This window comes from Notamacropus eugenii, chromosome 3 (genome assembly GCF_028372415.1).
Source record: "Notamacropus eugenii isolate mMacEug1 chromosome 3, mMacEug1.pri_v2, whole genome shotgun sequence".
In the NCBI taxonomy this organism is placed as follows: Eukaryota; Metazoa; Chordata; class Mammalia; order Diprotodontia; family Macropodidae; genus Notamacropus; species Notamacropus eugenii.
In genome coordinates this window covers 210,894,279-210,915,810 of record NC_092874.1, presented here as the reverse complement: position 1 = coordinate 210,915,810, position 21,532 = coordinate 210,894,279, and the positions used below count along the sequence as shown (strand labels likewise).

Genomic DNA, 21,532 nt, shown 5'->3' with positions numbered 1-21,532 from the left:
CATATTGGGAGGAGAAAGGGAGAAATGGAATGGGGCAAATTATCTCTCATAAAAGAGGCAAGGAAAAGCTTTTTCAGTGGAGAAAAGGTGGGAGGTGAGAGGGAAAAAGTGAAGCTTACTCATCATATTTGGCTTAAGGAGGAAATAACATGCTCACTCAATTTGGTACAAAAATCTATAGGAAAGTAGGGGAGAAGAGTAAGTGGGGTGTGGGGAATGATAGAAGGGAAGGCAAATGGGAAGAGGGAATAATTAGAAGTAAACACTTTTGGGGAGGGACAAGGTCAAAAGAGAATACAGAATGGGCAGGATAGGATGGAGGGAAATATAGTTAGTCTTTCACAACATGACTGTTCTGGAAGTCTTTTGCAAAACTACACATATGTAGCCTATATTGAACTATTTGCCTTCTCAGTGGGGATGAGTGGGGAGGAAGGGAGAGAAACTGGAACTCAAAGTCTTAGGAACGAATGATGAGAACTGTTTTTGCATACAACTGGGAAATAAGAAATACAGGTAATGGGGTATAGAAATCTATCTTGCCCTACAAGAAAAGAGAGAAAATGGGGATATGGGAAGAGAGAGGTGTGATGGAAGGGAGGACAGATTGGTGGAAGAGGTAATCAGAGTGCAAGTTGTTTTGGGGTGGGGGGAGGGTAGAGATGGGGAGAAAATTTGGAATTAAAAATTATGTTGAAATTTATGTTGAAAACTAAGGATAAATAAACATTTTAAAAAACAGAACGATTAAGTCTATTGGTGTAATCCTCACTTTGAAGGTTTATGTAGCTATTATCAACTAAATCTTCTTTTACTAGCTTTTAAATACATGGGTTATTGAGAAGCAAGTCATTTTTATGAAGAAAATACAGTTAAAAGTAAAGAATTCCAAACAAAAAAGGATTAATTCAGATGAGGACAATCTTTGAGGTACTCTTGAGATCCAGATGTAGATGTGCAGAAAATATCTGCAAATATGGGGTTACAACTCAGGGAAGACAAGGGAGTTATGTTAACAGAGAAGAATAAGATCATAAAGGTCCAATAACTTTGGGAATATAAAATGAATGATAAAGGCAACTGAAGTCAGGAATAGTTAGGAAGAGAACAACGAGAGAGCAAAGGGAGATGTACACAAAAAGACAACATCAAAAATTATAGAATTCAAGAAGGATAAGCACTGAGAAATAATAATTTTCCCCCTGTGGAAAAGTAATAGTTGTTAGTTTGGAGAAGTCAAGTTGACAGGAATGGAAGCCAGATTGAGTAGATACTTAAGTGGAGCCAACAGGCACAGTTAATTTTTTCTGGATATAAAAGGGAAAGGATTGGAACAATTCCTCCCTCCCTCCCTCTCTTCCTTCCTTCCTTCTTCCCTCCCTGCCTTCTTTACTTTTCACTCTGAAGCTCATACATTCAACCACAATGGGTCCCTGGTCAAGTTCCACTTAAGGGCTGTATTTTGGGCCCTCCTGGCTTTGAGTGAATGTCAATGATAACTGTTTCTCTTTGGAATAGCAACCCTGAGACTCTTCCCCTCCCAGTTTAATTTTTTTGTTTTGTTTTCTTTTTAATTAAAGGGGCAAACCCTTAATTCACTTCCTAAAGAGGTAAAACCTATCCCTTGAATGCGCATTACCTCACTTTAACTGAGTACCTGAAAAGGCCTTAGCCTTAAAAGGGTAAGGGTCTATTCTTGCATCCTGGGCCATCTCCATTCATCCTGATGAATATCTGGTCACTGGATACAGATGGCTCTGGAGGATAAAAGTGAGGCTGGTGACCTCGCACAGCCCTCCCTCACTCAAATCAAAGTCAACTGCAAATCATGTCACCATTTTCCTGATGTCATGGTCCTCTTTGAAAACAAACACAATAACAACCAACAACATAGTGAAATGGAAAGAAAGACAATGCGGCAAATTACTGAGCTCCTAAGAAGAGAGCTTACCTTTTCCTTAAAGACTGGAGCAGGAAATTGACAAATAGCCATTATAACTTTGGATGTGAATGATATGTTTACAGTAAACTGTTGGTGGTGGCAAAGAACTGGAAATTTCAGGAATCCTCATCAACTGGGGAATGGCTGAACAAGTTCTGATATATGGCTGTGATGCAACAGTACTGTGCTTTAAGAAATTGATCTTAGAAAGACATAAAAAATGAAGAAGAGCAAAGTGAGTGGAACCAAGAGAACATTCCAATAACAATGTTGTTTTAATAACAACTCTAAGTGATTGTGACTATTATAAATACACCAATGACATGAAGGAAGATGCTACCCGCATCAAGAAAGAATTGAAAAACAAATATTTTTTGAATAATTTTACATATACATACACACACACACACACACACACACACACCTATTTGTGTTTCTAGGATGAGGAGGAGTGGGAGAGAAGAAAAAAAGAAATTTCTATGACAACTTTGTTGTATATTTTGAGGGAATAGCAAGTTGTACATGGTAGATTTGAAATTTCATGTGCAATCATCCTTTTTACTGTACTGTTATGGAAATGCTTGTTTTGTTTCTGGAATTTAAAATAAAATAAATTAACATAAAAAAATAGACTGGAGCAAGGGAGGAGAGGTAAGGCGCTGAGGGATGTGGAACAGATGAGGGAGTTCACCCTGTAGGGTAACCAATCTCTGTAAAGAAGTGGGCTCATCTGAGAAAAGAGGAGAGGGAGTTAAAAAGGGACAGGAATATGTTGAGGGTGGCACTAAACTCATTAAAGAGAGAGTAACCCAGAAATTGGCAGCTAATAGCAATAGGGACATAGATAGGGTGACATAAACCCAGAAAGTTCAAAATGGAACTCATTTTACCTGTTCCATAAATCCACCCCTTCTCCAAACCCCTGTCTTCCTATTAAGGTGAACACCATTTTTCCAGTCATACAGCATCAGAGACTCAGAGCATCCTCTTTCCTTTCTCAAACCTCCCTTGCATAAAATCAGTTACTAAGCTTTGTCCTTTATACCTCCACATATCTCACAACTGTCAACTTCTCTTCACCCTAACTCAAATCAAGAAACATTAAGCACCTACTATGTGCCAGGAGATATGCTAAATGTTAGGGATACAAAGAAAGGCAAAAGGTAGCTCCTATTTTCAAAGAGTCTATCAGACCAATGGGGAGAAAGCATGAAAACTACATTTTTATAGCGACTATGTTATAATATACAGGACAAATGATGATCACAGTAAGAAGGCACTAGAATTAAAGGGACTAGGAAAGACTTCTTGAAAGCCAGGAGGTACAGTTGAGGGAGAGATTTACTGGCATGGGAGGTCGGAAAACATGGAATTGGAAGATGGGAGTATCATGTGTAAAGAACAGTAATGTCACTAGATTTTAAGAGTACACAGATGGGAGTAGGGTGTAAGAAGACTGGGAAATAAAGAAAGGGACTAGGTTATAAGGGTCTTTAAAGTTAAATAGAGGATTGCATACTTAGTCTTTAAAGTAGTGAATCACTGGAGTTGACTGGATATGGGGAAGAAAGTGGTCAGTTTAGGAAAAACAACTTGGCAGCTGAGATGGACTGAAGAGAAAGAGACTTGAGGCAGGCAGATCAACCAAAAAAGACTACTTCAATTGTCCAGGTGTGAAGTAATGGGGGCCTGAATCAAGGTGGTAGCAGTGTCACAATGGGAATGTTGTGAAGGTAGAACTGATAGGACTTGGCAATTTTTTGGATATAGAGGTAAAAGAGAAGTTATGAGCCTGGATGAGTGAGAGAATGGGTAATGCTTCAAAACAGTAATAGGGAAGGTAGGAAGCAAGAACAATTTAGGGAGAAAGATGAGTTCAGTTTTGGACATTTAAAATGTCTATGGGATATCCATTTGAAAATGTCCAACAAGCATTTGGAGATAGAAGACTAGTACTAGATAAACAGATAAATCTACAGAGATGATTGGTGAATCCATAAAAACTAATGAGATCGCCAAGTGAAATAACATAAATGGTATGGAAAGAGAAGAGAATATCAGACAGAACCCACGGGATAACCATGATTAGGAGGCATGATCTGGATGAAATCATCCAGTAAAGAAGACTGAGATGAGCAGTCTCAGTAGATAGCATTATCACATGGGAATGGACACAAGGAGTTATGTGGAGTTATTTAGGCAAGTTACATGTGGAATTAATCAGGCAAGTAATCAGATGAGAAAAGGGATAGGTATCATTGAAGTTTTAGTCTAAGAGACTCAACTATGAGTTGAATTCACCAACTGAAATAAAGAATTTTGTAAAAAGGTTACCCACTGTAGGATATTTGGGTAAGGAATTTAAAAAATTTCACCATCTGTTAATGTACATCACTTCCCCTTTACATACTCTATACTCCAGCCAAACTGGCCTTTTTGTTCTCCATATACAGCATGCTATCTCCTACTCCCATGCCTTTGCACAGAATTAAGAGATCCTTTCTCACTTCTGCCTCTGAGAGCTCTGAGCTCCCTTCAAAGCTTAATTCTAAGTTCCCAAAATCCCCAAAATTACTTTTTATTCATTTTGTGAATATTCTGCATCCTCCCCCGAACAGAGTGCAAGTTTCTTGAGAAACTGTTTCTTTTCTGTCTCAATTTTTAGCACTTGCTATATGCTGCCTAATACATAATAAATGCTTCCTTATTACCTGATAAAGATGTGAATTATGTAGCTACAGAACTGGTTAAAGGAATGGTCCCAAAGTAAGATCAACCTCAACTGATGTCAGCTCGAGTGTCACTAATGGATTGTCCTAAGATTCTGTCCATGGTTCTAAGCAGCTCAACATTTTATAGTTGGAACTGTTGAAGGGACCCTTGTTAAATGCACTGGGAGGGATAGCTAATACAATGAATGATGGATAGATATAAAAAAGACCTTGACAGGTCACAATAATGGACTATTTTTAATAGGGAAAAATATAAAACTGTAATCTTGCATTCACAAAAATCAACTTTGAAAATCTAGTATGAAAAGGGTAAGGGCTAAATAATAGTTAGCAAAATCTAGAGGTTTTTGTGTACTGAAAGCTCAATGAATTAAGAGTGCAACATGAATTACAACCAAAAAAGCTGATGTTCTCCACTGAAGCACTAATATGCTTCCATCAGAAGTGTTTCTAATGAGAGCTCTCTCAGGACATACCGGCAGTACTGTAAACAGCTTTGAGTGCAATATTTTAGAAAGATACTTACATGCTGGATTACAACCCATTATTTTAAGTAGTTAAAAATTAAGCATTCAGTATATTATGCCAAGTGCTAAAGGAGTAAGAAGAATTAAAGTCAGAGTTTGGGAAAATATGATATATAAAACACATGTATTTAGAACGATAATCTGTTTTCTCTGTGTTACATGTAAACTTGCCCTTAACTGCATTAAATACATTATCCAGGTATAAAAAGTTATGGTTTACTAAATTGAGACAAAAAATATTAAAGACAGCATTTATTTTAGTCAAAAGAATTTATTAGAAAATATTATACACTACATAATTTGTTTAAGATAGTACTGTTTTTTTAGTAGGCAGAACTTCAGCCATATGCTACAAACAACTTAACACAGACCCTGGGGCAGCCACTGTGATCCTGACAAAACATTCAAGCAGTAGGCACAGTGATCACTTCAAAGAGTGTAAGGGGCAACTCAGTAATTAGCAGAAAGGTACACAAAACCTTTATGATTCCAAAAATTAATGGTCACTATATCTTTAGTTTCTAAAAAGAATTTTCCTCAAAATCTTGGGAACTTTTTGGCCCAGAACACTTGCTAATAAACACTATTACATTTTGTTGTATTTAGATCAAAATTATTAAAGATGAAGTCTTAATACCAAAAGGAATCAGGAATTAATGGTGAAGAGGAATGCACATCAGATTTGTGCTAAGTAAATTTAAATTTCTGGGAAAATGAAGGGCACATAAGGCAATAGATTTTGTTAAAAATATACATCATGCATTTTCTGATAAATTCTTAAATATTTCCAAGAAAATAAGAAAAAGTTTACTTATAGCTTTCTAATTTATAAGACGTTCTTAATTAGGAATTACAGATACAGCAGAGCTTCAATGTAACCACTGCCTCAACTAGAGATGGCAGCTACCCTTATTACTTCCCCAGCAGGGTACAAAAACACAAAAGAAAACAAAAAAACCTTCTACCCTAAACTTAAATTTTATGTTCTTACCATACCTGCCCTTCGGTTAGGCCCTTTTACAGGTTTGCAAGAGTCATCTGGCAAAGAGACTCAAATATGTAAAGCAAGAGAGAGGGAAAATGTTATACAAACAGCTCCAAAAACTCCTTGAAGGAAAATGCAGGAAAATACGCACAGCGTGTGATTAATCAGCATAGGCATAGCAATTTGCTACAAATTTCTTCAAAGTGCTAACCAGTTTTAGTTCAAAATAGATTGAAGTTCACACAACTGCTGCCACAGGTCAAAAGTGAACTGGGGAGAAAGAGGGCACTGTGGAAATCTTCAAGACATGGTTTGAGTGTGCTTTAGGGAAGAAAAAAATCAGTATCAAACTCCACATCCTATTATACTTTAGTTATAATGAGCTTTTCATACAAACACACAAACAAAGAAAAATCAGAAGAATGACAAAATAAAGCTACCCAAAAATATAATGCAGTGGTCATTATTTTTCAATGTCTCAGGATTTTCCTATTAAAATCTGACAAGGGTGACATAGCATTAATTAGATCCTACACATTTCCAAATAACTGTTCCTACGAAAGGTAGGACCAGGCACATACTATATACCTAAAATTGAAGAAATGGAAAACCTTTACTCTAAGACAGCATAATAATAAACAGTATTGCTCAAGCTGAAGAATTTAGCAAATAAAAAGGTCAAATTTGACTGAATGAAATACAACCTTGCCTTAGAATATAGGATTGTTTGTCTAAATACCATTTATATTGTTTGATTTCCATCCAAAGCTGTTCCTGGCTGGAAGTGGAGAGAAATTTTGTACTCTACCAGTATCATCCTTTAAAGAAAGGAAACCAGTCTTTAAGCCAACATTTCCAAATCAACTGGTTTTATACCATTTTCAAAGACAACAGGTCTATAGCTCCAAAAAACATTATTAAAACTGTACTATTCTCTTCCCTTACCACAAAACAAAGTTTCATGCCTAGGACTTTACAACATGTCTAAGTATTTCACTCACTGTGAAACACTTTAAAATTCCACAAGAATGATAATAATACCATTTCTTGACCTGTGTAAGCCAAGTTACCAAAAAGTAAATTTATATTATACCCTATATCCAAGTAAAAGGTCAACACAAAAGTCTTACACGTAACTATGGATCTCAGGTGGAAAAATCTGCTGCCTCTGGCCAGTAGAGGATATGAATAAAGAGCGCATGATTTCTAAAACATTCTCTGGATTGTCCTTCCAACAAGTGCAGTCAGAGACTATGAACTGCTAAAATTCTAAGCAATCATAAAATAGTTATGCTATTTCATACTAATAACCCAAGAGTGATCGGGCTGGGGGAGAACACAAAATAAAAACAAGCAGCAAAGTCTTTATTTGGTGTTGAATAGCATCCCAAAATTTGTGGAGCTGATTAGTAGTATTGTTGCCTATGATTTTTCGATCTAAACATTTTTTCTGTTCTGACAGTCATGTGCTTTTAAAAAACATATATGTGTATGTGTATGTATACACACACACACACACACACATACACACATAAACAGACATACAATGAATCCAGCAATGAGTCTGTCTAGTTCAGGGGTGGGGAATCTGCAGTCTCAAGGCCACACATGGCCCCTCGAGAACCTCAAGTTCAGCCCTTTGACACTGAATCCAAATTTCACAGAATAAATCATTTAATAAAAGGATTTGTTCTGTAAAACTTGGACTCAATCAAAAGGCTGCATCCAAGGACCTAGAAGGTGACACTTAGTCTGGAGGCTGCAGGTTTCCCACACCTGGTCTAGTTAATATCAAAAATATTACCCATGGCAATACATTATTTTAATTTTTACCACAATTAAAGGGGGATAGAGGGGGATAAAGAAGAATATCCTACCTTAATATATTATAGCCCACATGTACATACCTCTTTCACAATCTATGTACTTGCTTCTAATTTATGCACTCCACTGTTCCAAGTCAAAATGCTTTATATCTTCCAGTATCCACACCTTCCTAATTAAATGCATTCTCCTTCAAACCTTTTATTTTCCTTTCATTTGTTTTCAAAAAAAGAGATAAAGAAGTTGCAGTGCAGAACTCTATTCATTTAAAACAAATCATTATATTCTACATTGAAAAAAATTTTTTTTATCAAACCAAATTTCAATCACAGTTGTGTAATTTTCAGTTAATTGTATATGTTGAAATTGCACTTTGCAGATAATCTTGATAGTGTTCTTAGCATTTCCTATTTCACCCTATTTTTTTCTCAGTCGAAGCAGGTTCTTCTGGGTTTTTCTTTTGGCTCCCCTTCCGCGAATGTTTGTATTTGTCTACATAGGCTTTAACCAGATTTGCCACTTTAGCAGAATTCACTTCTCCACTCTTACTATGACAAACCTACAGCAGGAGTGAGGGGAGGGGAAAAGATTTTTATTTGTAAAAGGCAGTAATACTAACCTATGACCTGAATCCTAGAGCCAACCAAGCTTACTGAATGACATATGGAAGATTTATGAAACATAAATGACTTCAAAGTATTACACTTTTATAATTTAACTATAATGCCCCACACTTAGCTGGAAAATTAGCTACAAAAGGATCAAGCAGATTTTAATACCTAAATGCATTTATTAAACTACAGATGGCTCAATCTTGTATTACATAGAACTACAACAAAGGTGTAACTTACTTTATCTACTGCCTTCCGCACAATCTCTTTATATTCTTCCTTGGTAATATCTTTATTTTGGTAAAATGGCTTAATGGCCAATTTTACCTCCTGTGCTGCTTTTTCTTGAATTTGCAATTTCTAATAAGAAAAAAAAATAACTGGTTTAATTGTATGTTGCCAAAATTACATTTTTAAAAATATATCTCAAAACACTACAAACTTGTAATATTAAAAGTTCTCTTCAAAAATTAGTTTCAACAAATATAATGTTTCTAAAGATTCTAATAAAGCATTAATATTTGCTCATTTTTATTACACACTAAAATAACTATCATGTACAAAATAACTTTGAAAGTTCAAGGATAGGAAGTTGACACAGATTAACTTTTACGTTTTTAGCATCAGAAAATTAAGTATGTATTATTCTTAACTTTGAACTTGCCTTGTCTGTCTTCGAGCTATCTGCGCTGGCTTCCACTGTAACACTTACTTTGCTTTCTGCCAATTTTACAGCAGCATTAGGAGCTTTGCTGTGACTTGACGATGAAGCATTACCAGAACTTGGTCCCTGAAATGGTCCTATATTTCCAGGGGCTGCTGTTGGAGTAGGCAAACCTGGTGTACTTGTGTTATTACCTACATGAGAAGCGCTAGGAATACCCTGTTTTAAAGAGTTAACAGCAGTTAATGAATTATTCTTCATATATGTGACATTTTTAAACTTCCTAAATTATAAAAATATCAATAATATACAATGTAATATACATTTAAAGAGTCTCACAGAACTTAGAAAATATGTGTTTGAGAACATTTTGAGGACATACATCTGTATGTACAACTTCTTGAAGACAAATGTGTAACCTTCTGAAACTAGCTCACAGCAAGGCTTTACATTTAAAATATTCAAAATTATTTTAAAGATGTACCTGCATTGTCATATTGTAACAACAGTAAAACAACTTGATAAGTTTAAAAAACAGTACCTTTTATGCTAAGATCTTTAAAGAAAATTGACAGCATATCTGGGTGAAAATGACCCTTTTTTTTAATGATGAAGAAAATGAGGCATCAAAGTCAAATGAATTCAGTAGTCATAAAGATAAAAAAAAAATCCAATACACTGAAATACCAAGTCCTCTTCTTCTCACTAAACCATACTGAATTATTGTCAGATTTCTAAAATTTCTAGAAGGCAGACATAATATTACATTTTTATATTATAACATAGTATGGATTATTTTATTCTGTAGACTTTTATAGAAGCAGATGCATGAAAATAACAAAATTATACTTATTACCATCCATGCAAACCTTTACACAGGACTCTAACTGCAAATTTCTTTTCACCTTCCCCCTTGTTTCCACGTGAACATGAAGGACAGACATTTAATGGATAATGAACATATTTTCTTAGAGTTTGTCCGAACAAGACAACACAGGCTTCATCACATTATTTCATCACCAAATGTTCCCCCATAATATAGAAACATTAGAACCAAATATAGAGAATTTAGCCTTTAACTTGATTGCAATTTTTAATCAAAATAATTGTTATTTTAAAATGTGATTATCCGAAATCTGTGTGAATAGCTTTAAATTTTGGAGTTCATCAATTCATTTTTATATCAAATACTGGGGGAGAGAGGATGGTTGGGATTAGTCAAAACAATTTTCTGTATGTCAAGAAACTTTTTCTTTGACATCCGACACCATTAGCTAAATTTTGTTTCAAAGTCACTATGCTGATTAAATCTAAGTTGCTAAAAAAAACATACCTGGGATTGCTTTCCATCTGTCTGTGAAGCAATGTAGTTGACTTGTTGGGATGGCGGGGGAGGGGGTGGTGGTGGTGGTAATCCCTGAGACACATTGGTAGGAGCAGCTACCTGCATGAGAGGCACTCCTGTATGGAGATGCATGGGTAGCTGAGGATGAATGTTAAATGGATTACGTTGGATGTTCATCAAGGGGGCATGAACACCCACTGGATATGGGAAGATATTCATAGTTTGGTGCTGTGTATTCATTTGTGGTTGCATTACATTCATTTGTTGCGGCATCATAGTTATAGGAAGCTGAGTACCATCACCTTGTTGGTTGGTTTGGTCTTTGAGGTTTTGATCTACCAAAAAAAAAAAAAAAAAATTCCCTTTAAAAAATGTTGTAGATACATTTTGTTCCACAGATGTATCCTCCCACCCTCACCAAGTATACTCCCTGAAAAAAAAGTAATAATAAAGCCTCCCAATAGACTACTTGCAACTGCTAAAATTCATAATTACAACTTCCTGTAGACAATATAGAACCACTAAACACTATATTCAAACCTCATTTTAAAAAAATAAATGAGGAATTTAATAAAAGTTGCTGAATCTAAAGTTCAGTCAATACTATGACCACCACCACCAAAAATCCTACAAACATTTGTAATATCTAGTACAGGATGATTTTTTTTTTTTGATGCCACTCAACAACAACAAACAAAAAAAAGTATTAAGAAATAGGTTCATGTGATAGTGGCCCATAAATGCTGGATATGAATTCAAGAAATTTATTTATTGTTCAATGAAAATATATGATTTTGATTTTATTAAGTTTTAGTTTAGAATTCAAAATGATCAATTCTGATCTTAGCCAACTGTTTTTTCATTATATTTCTCATACAAAATAAAAAAGTGAATGTTTACCATAGGCTTGTTGAGGGGAGAAATAATTTCACATTTGCCTGGCATTTAATAAATGCTTATTGATTAAATTATTTCAAAATAGAGAAAATATTTTCAACAAATGTCAGTTTGTATATAAGCTATAATCAGAAATATTTTTAGTACACCCATCTGAATAACATAGGTTAAATATTATTTAATGAATTCTACAAACTGCGCAAATCCCTGTTGCTTTAAATGACAAATTCTATAAGAAATAGAATTTGGTATCTAGTTTTGTTGTACCGAGTACTGCTTGAATTAAGTAGGCTTTAGAGAAGATCTGGAAAATATTCTATTAATCACAAATTTTTAAAAACAGAATCCAAACTTTGTATTATAATTTAAATGTTTCCTAAACTATAAATGATGCTCCATTTTAGTTTACTCTCATGAGTAAATATATAGGGGGAAGAGGAAAGATGGTAGATCAAATTTTTAATCATCACCTTCATTTAAAAACTAACAAATTATTAGTGAACAACAAAAAAATAAACTACCTTGATCAGGTGTTTCCTCTTCTTGCCTCATCCATCCAGACTGTGGGCCTGAAGAATTCCTCCCTCTTCTTGAATAGTAATTCTGTACATCAGCAGGCAAAGTCTTTCTTACAGCCCAACTAGATGCAGAAGTCCATCCTGATCTATCAGCAGGGGTATCAAATGAAAATTCTTGCTCACTTTTACGCCTATAAGGTTGCTGTTCAACAAACTTTGATGACTCATTTCCTGAACTATTTGAATTCCCTGAGAGGGGTTTTCTGTTTTGCCATCTATTTTCATTCTGTTCAACATGTCCAAAACTAGCTCTGAAGGTGCCTCTGCCCCGGCTGCCTCTGCCCCGGTTGGACATCCAACTGGAACCAAAGTTTTTATTCCAAGATTTCCCTGCATTATCATGTCTATTTTCTTCCCAATGAGAATCTTTAAATTTCTCTGTATTCCTAGTCCTTGGGTCAGGACCTGAATTTATTCTTTCCATTATCCAATCTGGACAGTCATTTCTATGCTTGTCAACAGAACCCTGTTCATCAAGATCTGGATTAACCTCATTTTTTTCTTTTTTCAAATTTTCATTCTGTTTGTCTTGTTCATTCTTTCTATACCTATCATTTCCCCTGGGAAACCTCCAGTTATCATTTGTCCATCTTTCCTTCCATCGAGGAGAGTAACTGTCTCTGTCATTTCTACTGAAAGAGGCCTTATTACTTTTTGTTCTAGATCGTGAACATGATCTAGAACGAGATCTGGACCTAGACCACCTTCTGGCCCTCCTTTCCCTAAGACGATCTCTCCTTTGCCCATCTCTATCATTTTCTCTTTCCCTGCTTCGAGACCTAGATTTCTCTCTTGGCGGGGAGTCTTTTGCTCTTGACTGAGATCGTCTGCTCTCTCTTGAAGTGTCTCTCCTAGGAGAGAGAGACTGAGACTTCCTGCCTTCCTCTCTTTTTGGAGACCAAGACTGAGATCGTTTCCTCTCTCTTGCAACATCCCTCTTTGGAGACCGAGACTGAGACCGAGATCGCCTCCGACCTCTGGTAATTTCCATTTTGGGAGACTGTGAATGAGATTTTCTACTTTCTTTTCCAATATCTTTTTTAGGAGACTGGGATTGAGATCGTTTCCTTTCCCGTACAATGTCTTTACTAGGAGACCATGTTGTAGATGGAGAGTGAAATCTAGACCTTCTAGTTCGAGGTTTTTTAGCCTTATCTACTGAAAATGCTGAATTTTCAGTCTCATGAGTAAGCTTTGCACTCTCTTCACTTACAATATCAGAATCTTGTATTTTATCTTGAGAATTTTCCTCCAGTTTGGTTTCAACAGGGCCAGTGAGTTCACTTTCAGATTCATTTTGGTCACTGCAAAATGAGTCACATTCCATAGGTATTGTTTCATTATTGTCTTCATTAAAATGTTTGGGGACCTGTTTGGTATCTAAGTTAGACAAATCTGCATTTCTGTTCTCTTCAGTAAGAAATTCAGACTGTTCTTCTAAAGACTTCTCTAATTTATCACTGTCTAATGGAAGATTTTCTTTTAATAAATTTTTACTATCTTGAATACTTTCAAAATTTTCATTATTTGAACAAACTGTTGTACTTTCTTCAATTCCAGAGCAATCCAGTTCAACAGATTCTCTAGGAGCAGGCAATTCAACCTCTGTGCTCTCAGGAGTATGATCTTCTGTTGGTAGTGCTTCGTCACACTCAGGAGACTCAGCCTCAGAATTCTCTATACTAGCACTAACCTCAGTACCCTCAGATTTTAAATGTGCAAACAATTCATTTTGAGGATTTTCTATGGGTGCATTTGCCTTTAACTCAAATTCTAAATGTTCGGGTGTTTTAACTGGAGTTTCGACTTGTTCATCTATTTTCTCAGTAATATTGTTAGAAAGGTCATTTTCTAAATGCAAAATATTGGTCTCATTACCCTTGCTCTCAATTTCCTTAATTTCTTCTTCTTCAATTAGCACAGAAGGTTCTTGGTTACAGGAATCTGAATATGACTTCTCTACAGTATCAGGTTCTTTTCCACAATTTTCTTCAAGTTCCTCACTGTTTGCATGTTCAGTGAAACTTCCCAAGCCATTAGTAGATTCTTGTTCTTTGTCTGTTTGCATAACGATACATGAGTTGCAACTTTCTGTATTTGAATTATACTCTTTATCCAACACAGGGAGTGTGTCAGACTCCACAACTTCTTCATCTGCTGAATCACTAGAAGATGACTTTTCAGGGAGAGATGATGAACTTCGAAGCTTCTTTTTAACTATAGGTGCCTTTCTAGTTCTTCTCTTAGGCTTTCGTTTTGGGACTGCTCTAATCTGCTTCTTTGAATCTGCTGAAGTGGAAACATTTATAGATGAATTATTGCTACCTGGGGCATCATATTCAGAGTTATTTGAAATCGGTGAATTCTGGGGCTGAGTGACAGTTTCAGTTTTCATATTACGTGTAGATCTTCTCCTAGGAGTCGTTTCAGCAGGTTTTCTTCTTGTTCCTCTACTATTTGAAGTGCCAGAAGTTTGCTTCTTCTCCTCTCCCCCTTGTGTATGTGCTAAGACATGTTGCCCACAAGATGACCCTAGCAACAAAATTTTTAAAAATTATGCGCATATATATGTGCATATGTATGTATATACATATATATATATACAGACAAATAAAATACAATTTACTGAATAACAGATACCTGTAATAAATATAACTAATATAATTTACATAATAGTTACATAAATACTGTACAGTTACATAAATACTGTATTTTTGAAAATAAAACACCTCACTAGTAATCCAAGTTAAAGTTTAGAAACATTTTCTTTAGCCCATTTAGTAATAGTACTTAAACCACTATACATTCATTAGGCATCACATTTTGGTTCAATGCACAGCTATAGATGGGAAAACAAATGTTTGGTATGGATAAATGATTTTATGAGTTATGAAGAAAAGACCAGGAGCACACAGAAGAAGTTCTAATTTACTCAAAAGTAATTAAAAGAAGAAATTAATTATGGAGGCCACCACAATTCCTGATGTACGACCACTGAAACAATGAAAGTACTCAAAATCCTTTGTCAATAAAAAAAGTAATGGAACTGTGCTTAAAATTTTGAATTCCAACGTATATTGCTATATTCTTAATGAAGGTACATTAAATCAGAAAAAGTCTCAAGTCAACCTTTAAATTTCTTCAGAAACAAAATTCACTGTCAAAAAACTCAGCAAACAATGTTTAAGATTCAATGTAACTTACTGGGACTATTTTGTAATGTTTTTCTCTCTCTTTTCCTTTTCCCCTTCCTCCCTCCCTTGCCCAGTGTGAAAATACAGTGCCAACTCACAGGCCAGATCCCACTAATGATCAGCACAGACGCTTTGAACTCATCCAACCTGGGTTCATTTGCCTCTCCTTAGGCAGCCTGGTGGGTACCCACTTCTGGGGGCTCATCATATTGGTGCTGGACTCAGTGCAGACACCTGACTGGCATAAGCCCTACTATAACTCAAAAATTTGAAAGCTCAAGTGATCCATCAGCTTCAGCCTCCCTTGTTGCAGGAATTACAAGCATGAGCCACCACATCTGGCTATTTTTTTTCAAAATTTATCTATTTTTCCATACAACTGAAAGGGAAAAGTTTTTATTTTTTTTAAATAAAAATTATTTTAACACTTTACCAAAATCTTCTAAAGAAATAGTATTCATTGGAAAAATTGTTCCTGGCAACACAGACGAAACAAGAGAAAGGATTTCAGCTCCAGCCATCCAGGGAATGAAACCAATCCTGAAAAAAATGAAATACAAACAAATTGACATTAATATTTCAAAAAATATACCAAAATTTTTTAAAGTAAAATTTAATCAAATCAAGATGACATATAATTTCTGAAATATAAGTGTTAAAATGTAATTATATGCCCAATGATAAGTGAACAGTAAAATTTTCACATTTTTAAGTTATTTGTCAAAGGGGGAAAATAAACTTTGAAGACTTTTTTTTTCCTCAGTCTATTAAAGGGAGATTGACAGTAATTACTAGTTATAACAGCTTTTGTTTTTAAAAACATTTAAGTTATAATCATCTCTACACACTTTTTATGTGCAAATCACTTAATACCAAGCAATAAATCCCAATATGGCTTCATTCTGTGATGCCAATGGCCATGCTTGACTGCATGAAATTAGATCAAAGTGGTTTCCTCACATCCAGCTGAGACTGGATTTAATGCCATGCAAACACGCTTCATTGATCTCTTTTGTTGTGTTTCCTTTGGTTTTAAAGAACAGATATTAAATCAACAAAAAAGGTGGTCATTCTTAAGGAGCACACTTCAATGACTGTTAAAGCTACTTCAGTGGCTATTGGTATGAGGAAACCAAATGTTTCAAAAGTAATGAAAGCCCTAATGAAACTGGTTGTGTTGAACAAACTGAAAAGGAAAGTATGATCAAAAACAATACCAAGAACTACCAAACTATTTTTTTAATAGCCTCAAAGTTCTCAGAAAATAAGGAAAGACATTCAGAATGACCTGGGAGTCAGAGAGGTTATTACTGATTCCTTGTATACTTCAGCACAGACATTTTGAAGTTAGAAGAAAAGTAATAACAGTTTTGTTGTTATTGTTGTTTTTTAACTACTTGTAATCAACAAGACAATTTAATAAACTGGAGTTCCAAGGACAACAAATAGGCAATTCTTACTGATGAAATTCACTCTTCCCTCTGAGCCTATAATAAAACTGTTCTTAGAAGAAGTACAGATGACACAGTAAGGTCATCTTTGTCAGACTGTAAAATATCCATACAATAAAATGTTTCTTGGATTATTTTTTCATTTCCAACGTGCCTCAAATGAGAAGACTTTGAGGCACACTGGAAATGAAAAAAAAATTTGGTAAGAACATAAGCCCCTCGAAGGTAGACACTGTTGTTTACTTTTGACCTTATCTTATAGCCTTGGAAAGTGAACGGAGCACTGAGAAGGTAAGTGACTTGCCCACTGTTATACAACTTAAGAGACAGAACTTAAACCCTAGTCTTCCTAACTCCAAGCCTGGAACTTTCCCCACTATATAATGCTACCTCTCATCTTACATACAGCAGGCATTTCATAAATATATTTTTAAAAATTATCACTGAAGTGAAATACTTCTTATCCTTCAAGTCTCAGTTCAGTCTCAAAGTCTTCCATGAAACCTTCCTGATTTCCTTTTTAAGAAGGTCTACTTCCAAAGATGACTAGGGAAAAAGGTGAGGAACTTACATGTTCTATAGCTTTCTTTGTGGTGGCAAAAAACTGGAAATTGCAGAGATGCCCATCAAATGGGGAATGATTGAACAAGGTGATATATGATAGAGACAGAATACTACTGTGAGGTAAGAAATGATGAACTCAGTGATTTCAGAAAAACATGGAAAGATTTTGAAGAGCAAAATGAGCAGAACCAACAGAACACTGATTACAGTAACAGCAAAACTTTTAAGAACTCTGAGAGAATAAGTTATTCTATCCATTATATATCTACATCTAGAGAAAGAAGTGATGAATAGAAGTATGCACAGAATAATTTTACACATGTTTATATCTAATGATAGCCATCTCTGGGGGGGGGGAAGGATGAGGGAGAATGAAGAAAAAAAGTGTATCTGATAATTTTGTTGTATATTTGAAAGGAATAGCAAACTGTGCACAAAATATTTGTACAGTGTGCAATCATCTTTTTTATTGTACTATGTTAGAGAAATGCTTGCTTTATTACATAAATTAAAAATAAAATTTTAAAAAATTGGATTAAAAATGATCTCTTCCTCTTTGAATCTTTTATGCCACTCTCTCTGACATTTCTCTGTGACATTTCAATATGCACAACTGTTAGTTATGAGCCTTTTCTTTCCCTTACTAGACTGTATAGTCCCTGTAGAGGCAGATTTTTTTTCTTTTATCTTTGTATCTCCAACACACTGTGCCTAAATAAATGTTTGAATTGGATTTAATAAGAAAGCATTGTAGGTTTTGAGTAATGAAGATAAAAGCTGTGGTAACCAAAATTAATCTAGAGTTGGTATCTAAAATGGACCAACAAAGCAGGGCTCATTAAGGTATTAAAGGTATAAAGTGGGTAGTTTAGAGGCTATTGCAATAATTTTCTATGGCTGAATTTCACTACCAAGTTGTATGCCACACCAAAAATCCAAAAATTTTCTTAAATTATTTAGGTGATCAACAATTATTAAAAAATCAAAGAGCTTTAACCATACTAATCACTGCAGCATTACCTTGAACAGCAACTGTCTGTCCTGCATTTAAAACTATGACTTATACATAATTTTTCAAGAACCTTAAATTCCTTGATTCACTGTCAACATTTAAGTATCACAGCAAAATTTTTTATTTTACCTTGCAATTCCAGGTAATGTATCAGGGAACCATGACAACTGCAGTTCCTGTCTCTTCTGCCTAATCATTGAATTAATTTCAGTGACTTCTGTAAATCCTGTACTAAAAGACAAGTTTTAGACATTTTATCATTATGAAAAATAAAATTAATCTTGCCAAACACTACAGAGTAAGAAAATTTTTTTAAAACATTGCCAAAATGAAAGGAAACCTTTAAAGTACAATTGATTAAACAAAAAATCATGTAAATACTGCATATTAACATACTATGTCAATAAAAGTTTCTGATAGTTAATGCAAATAATGTAACAAATATGACATTTGTATCTCCATCTACCACAAGACATAGAAAACAAGAATAAGTTCTGCAAGCAGACAATCCCACAGGGAAGGAAAAGTGAAAAGAGAAATGTAAATTCTCAAGACAACTCATCATAAGGGAAAGAAAGAAAAGGTGGAAGAAAAGTAAAAGCAGTTTTGTTGTGAGAGGTTATTACTGATCCCATGTATACTGTAGCACAGACATTTTGAAGTTGGAAGAAAAGTAATAGCAGTTTTGTTGTAGTTGAACTGCTTGTAATCAACAACGACAATTTAAAATAAACTGGAGCTCCAAGGACAACAAACTGATGAAATTCCCTCTTTCATCTGAGCCTATCTGCAGTTTGTCCCCAAATTCAAAAAGTAAAAGTTCAAACACTAGTCATTTTGCCACAATAATTCCCAGCTGAAGCTAAGTAAGGCAAAAGAAGGCATGCAATGGAGTCTATTATTCATTGTAAAGGATATGGCACAAATTTTTTAAAGTCACTCAGTTCTTTGCTTCTTTGACAGTATCAAAAATCTAAGCAGGAATGCCCTATTTTGACACAGTATTTGAATCAGTGCATCCTTGCTTAACACTACAAATATAACTCAACATTTGATTTCTGACAGAGTTCCTCTTGATTTTTATTCTTTTATAAATTAGTCTCTAGAATTAAGTATATAATCTACCTTTCATACAAAAAAATTACACATGCAACAATAACCCATGTTTTTTACCATTTGTATGAATTTTTTAAAAAAGGTAATGAGCTCTAAATATGTGCCTTTTATAACTGCATTACCCACAAATAAAAGCGGCTTCAAGATCAGTTAAACTTGAAAACAACAAAATTGGAAGCCCTAATTTAAATTTATGAAAAAACTTGTTTAATATTACTGAAACATCACAGGTTATGATCAATAGAAAATACTAACCAGTAACTTTTAAAGGTACAAGAAGATTCTCCAGTGTGATTATCAGAAGAAAATACACTGGAAAAATAATTTCGGAAGCAGTGATTTGGGCAGTTCTGTCTTTGAGGCTAGAAAAGTAAGAAGTTAATATTACAACACAGCTAAATAATAATATTTATATTAACATTATTTTATATGCTCAAAAGAAACATTTCATGTATTTCAACAGACCTTATTTATCTTAATTGATGTGGTTTTCCTTTTCATTATTTCACCATTTGAAATGTTTCCTGCATAAAAAACAAAGCAGGGTTGGTAACCTTTTATTTTTTTATTTTACAAATTTTGATTTTAGGACAATAGTGTGGCAGTTTACTTCAACTAGTTATAAAGATGAAAAGTATATGTAACTAGGTTAAAATTATAATTCAATATAAGACCTTATCTGTATTAGGTTTCATAGGTTCCAATTTTTTTGACAATGAAATAAAGGACTAAAGGTATAGAAGGAATCACATTTTTCAGACACAGTTAATGTCTGAATTTGTTTTGTATGGCTACACCAATAGCAGAGGTATTAGAACAACCATGATAAAATTTAATATATATTTAAAATTTTTAAAAACATTTTTTTTAAAGTTTTGAGTTCCAAATTCTATCTCTTCCTCCCCTCCCCCTTCCCTGAGATATTTAACAATCAAATACAGGTTATACATGTGAAATCCTGTAAAACATTTCCGTATTAGTCATTTTCTATAAGACTTGAATAAAATAAAAAAAATGAAAGAAAGTGAAAAATTGCATGCTTCATTCTGTATTCAAACAATATATCAGTTCTTTCTCTGGAAGCACAGAATGCTTCATCCTTAGTCCTTTGGATCATCGAATTGCTCAATCATTCACAGTTCTTCCCAGAACAATATTGCTGTTACTGTTTAAAACATTCTCCTGCTTTTGTTCACTTCACTATGCATTAGTTCATGTAAATCTTTCTAGGTTTTTCTGAAATCATTCTGCCTGCTACTTCTTATAGCACAATAATACTCTACTACAATCATACACCACAGCTTGTTTAGCCAGTCCCAAATAGATCAGCATCCCTTTCATTTCTAGTTCTTAGCCATCACAGAGTATATTTTTTAAAAGCCTTTATAAAAGTCACTGTGTAGCACTCAAGTCTCTTTTTTTGTTCTTCATTATACAGGAAACATTAATGCTGAAGCTGATCAAGTCTATAATAAAAAGTGATTTTCTTCGATGGAAGAAAATAAAATTTTAATAGAACAGAACTATGCTATTAATGTATTAAGTTTTCTGGCCAATGTTAGTGAAGTTAACCCTCCAACCCTTTAAAAACTTTTTCCTACCATGTATCATGAGTAGGATAATTAGTTTAATTCCATCATGAATTACACAGAACGCTCTTAGATTTTTGTAACCTACAGATCAAAATTACTACTTTTCTATTAAAAGATGCTACCACTAACATCTCCACAATTCTCAACATGCACAGGGATAGCATTACAAACCAACCTGCAACTGCTCAAAATAGGTCACTCTCTTATTGCTAGAGTTGTATCCTTCTATTGTTAAGACTACACACAATAGAAGAGTGTTTTTTCTGTCTGACTGGTTGATAATAAAGCTGTGACTACTCAAAAGCTATCTCTTTTAAGATAATCACACACAGTAGCTGCTTGACTTTCTATTACCCATTCTGCAGAATATAGAACCACTTGCAGAAACATTCAGTGTCTGAGTTCTTGAGTTTTGGTTGGTAATTCTGTCTTGTTCTTGGATGCTTAAATAAGACTTTTTTTTTTATTTTTATTTTTATTTTTTAATGTTTAACAATC

At 34.5% G+C, this 21,532-nt stretch overlaps 1 protein-coding gene across 7 annotated transcripts in view; it reads right to left on the bottom strand.

Moving 5' to 3' along the window:
• Positions 1–5,452: 5,452 nt before the first annotated feature.
• Positions 5,453–21,532, bottom strand: part of SCAF11 (SR-related CTD associated factor 11) — a 91,043-nt gene continuing 74,963 nt past the window's right edge. For 6 of the 7 annotated variants that reach the window (XM_072654260.1, XM_072654259.1, XM_072654263.1 and 3 more), the window contains 9 exons: positions 19,908–19,966; positions 19,698–19,804; positions 18,456–18,557; positions 15,733–15,839; positions 12,049–14,637; positions 10,619–10,965; positions 9,286–9,504; positions 8,862–8,981; positions 5,453–8,569 (listed from right to left, as the gene is read on the bottom strand). In XM_072654260.1, coding sequence (XP_072510361.1) covers positions 8,423–8,569; positions 8,862–8,981; positions 9,286–9,504; positions 10,619–10,965; positions 12,049–14,637; positions 15,733–15,839; positions 18,456–18,557; positions 19,698–19,804; positions 19,908–19,966 — 3,797 coding nt within the window. In that variant the 3' untranslated portion in view covers positions 5,453–8,422. The remainder of the gene's footprint in view (positions 8,570–8,861; positions 8,982–9,285; positions 9,505–10,618; positions 10,966–12,048; positions 14,638–15,732; positions 15,840–18,455; positions 18,558–19,697; positions 19,805–19,907; positions 19,967–21,532) is intronic. The other variant, XM_072654261.1, reaches the window with a different exon arrangement.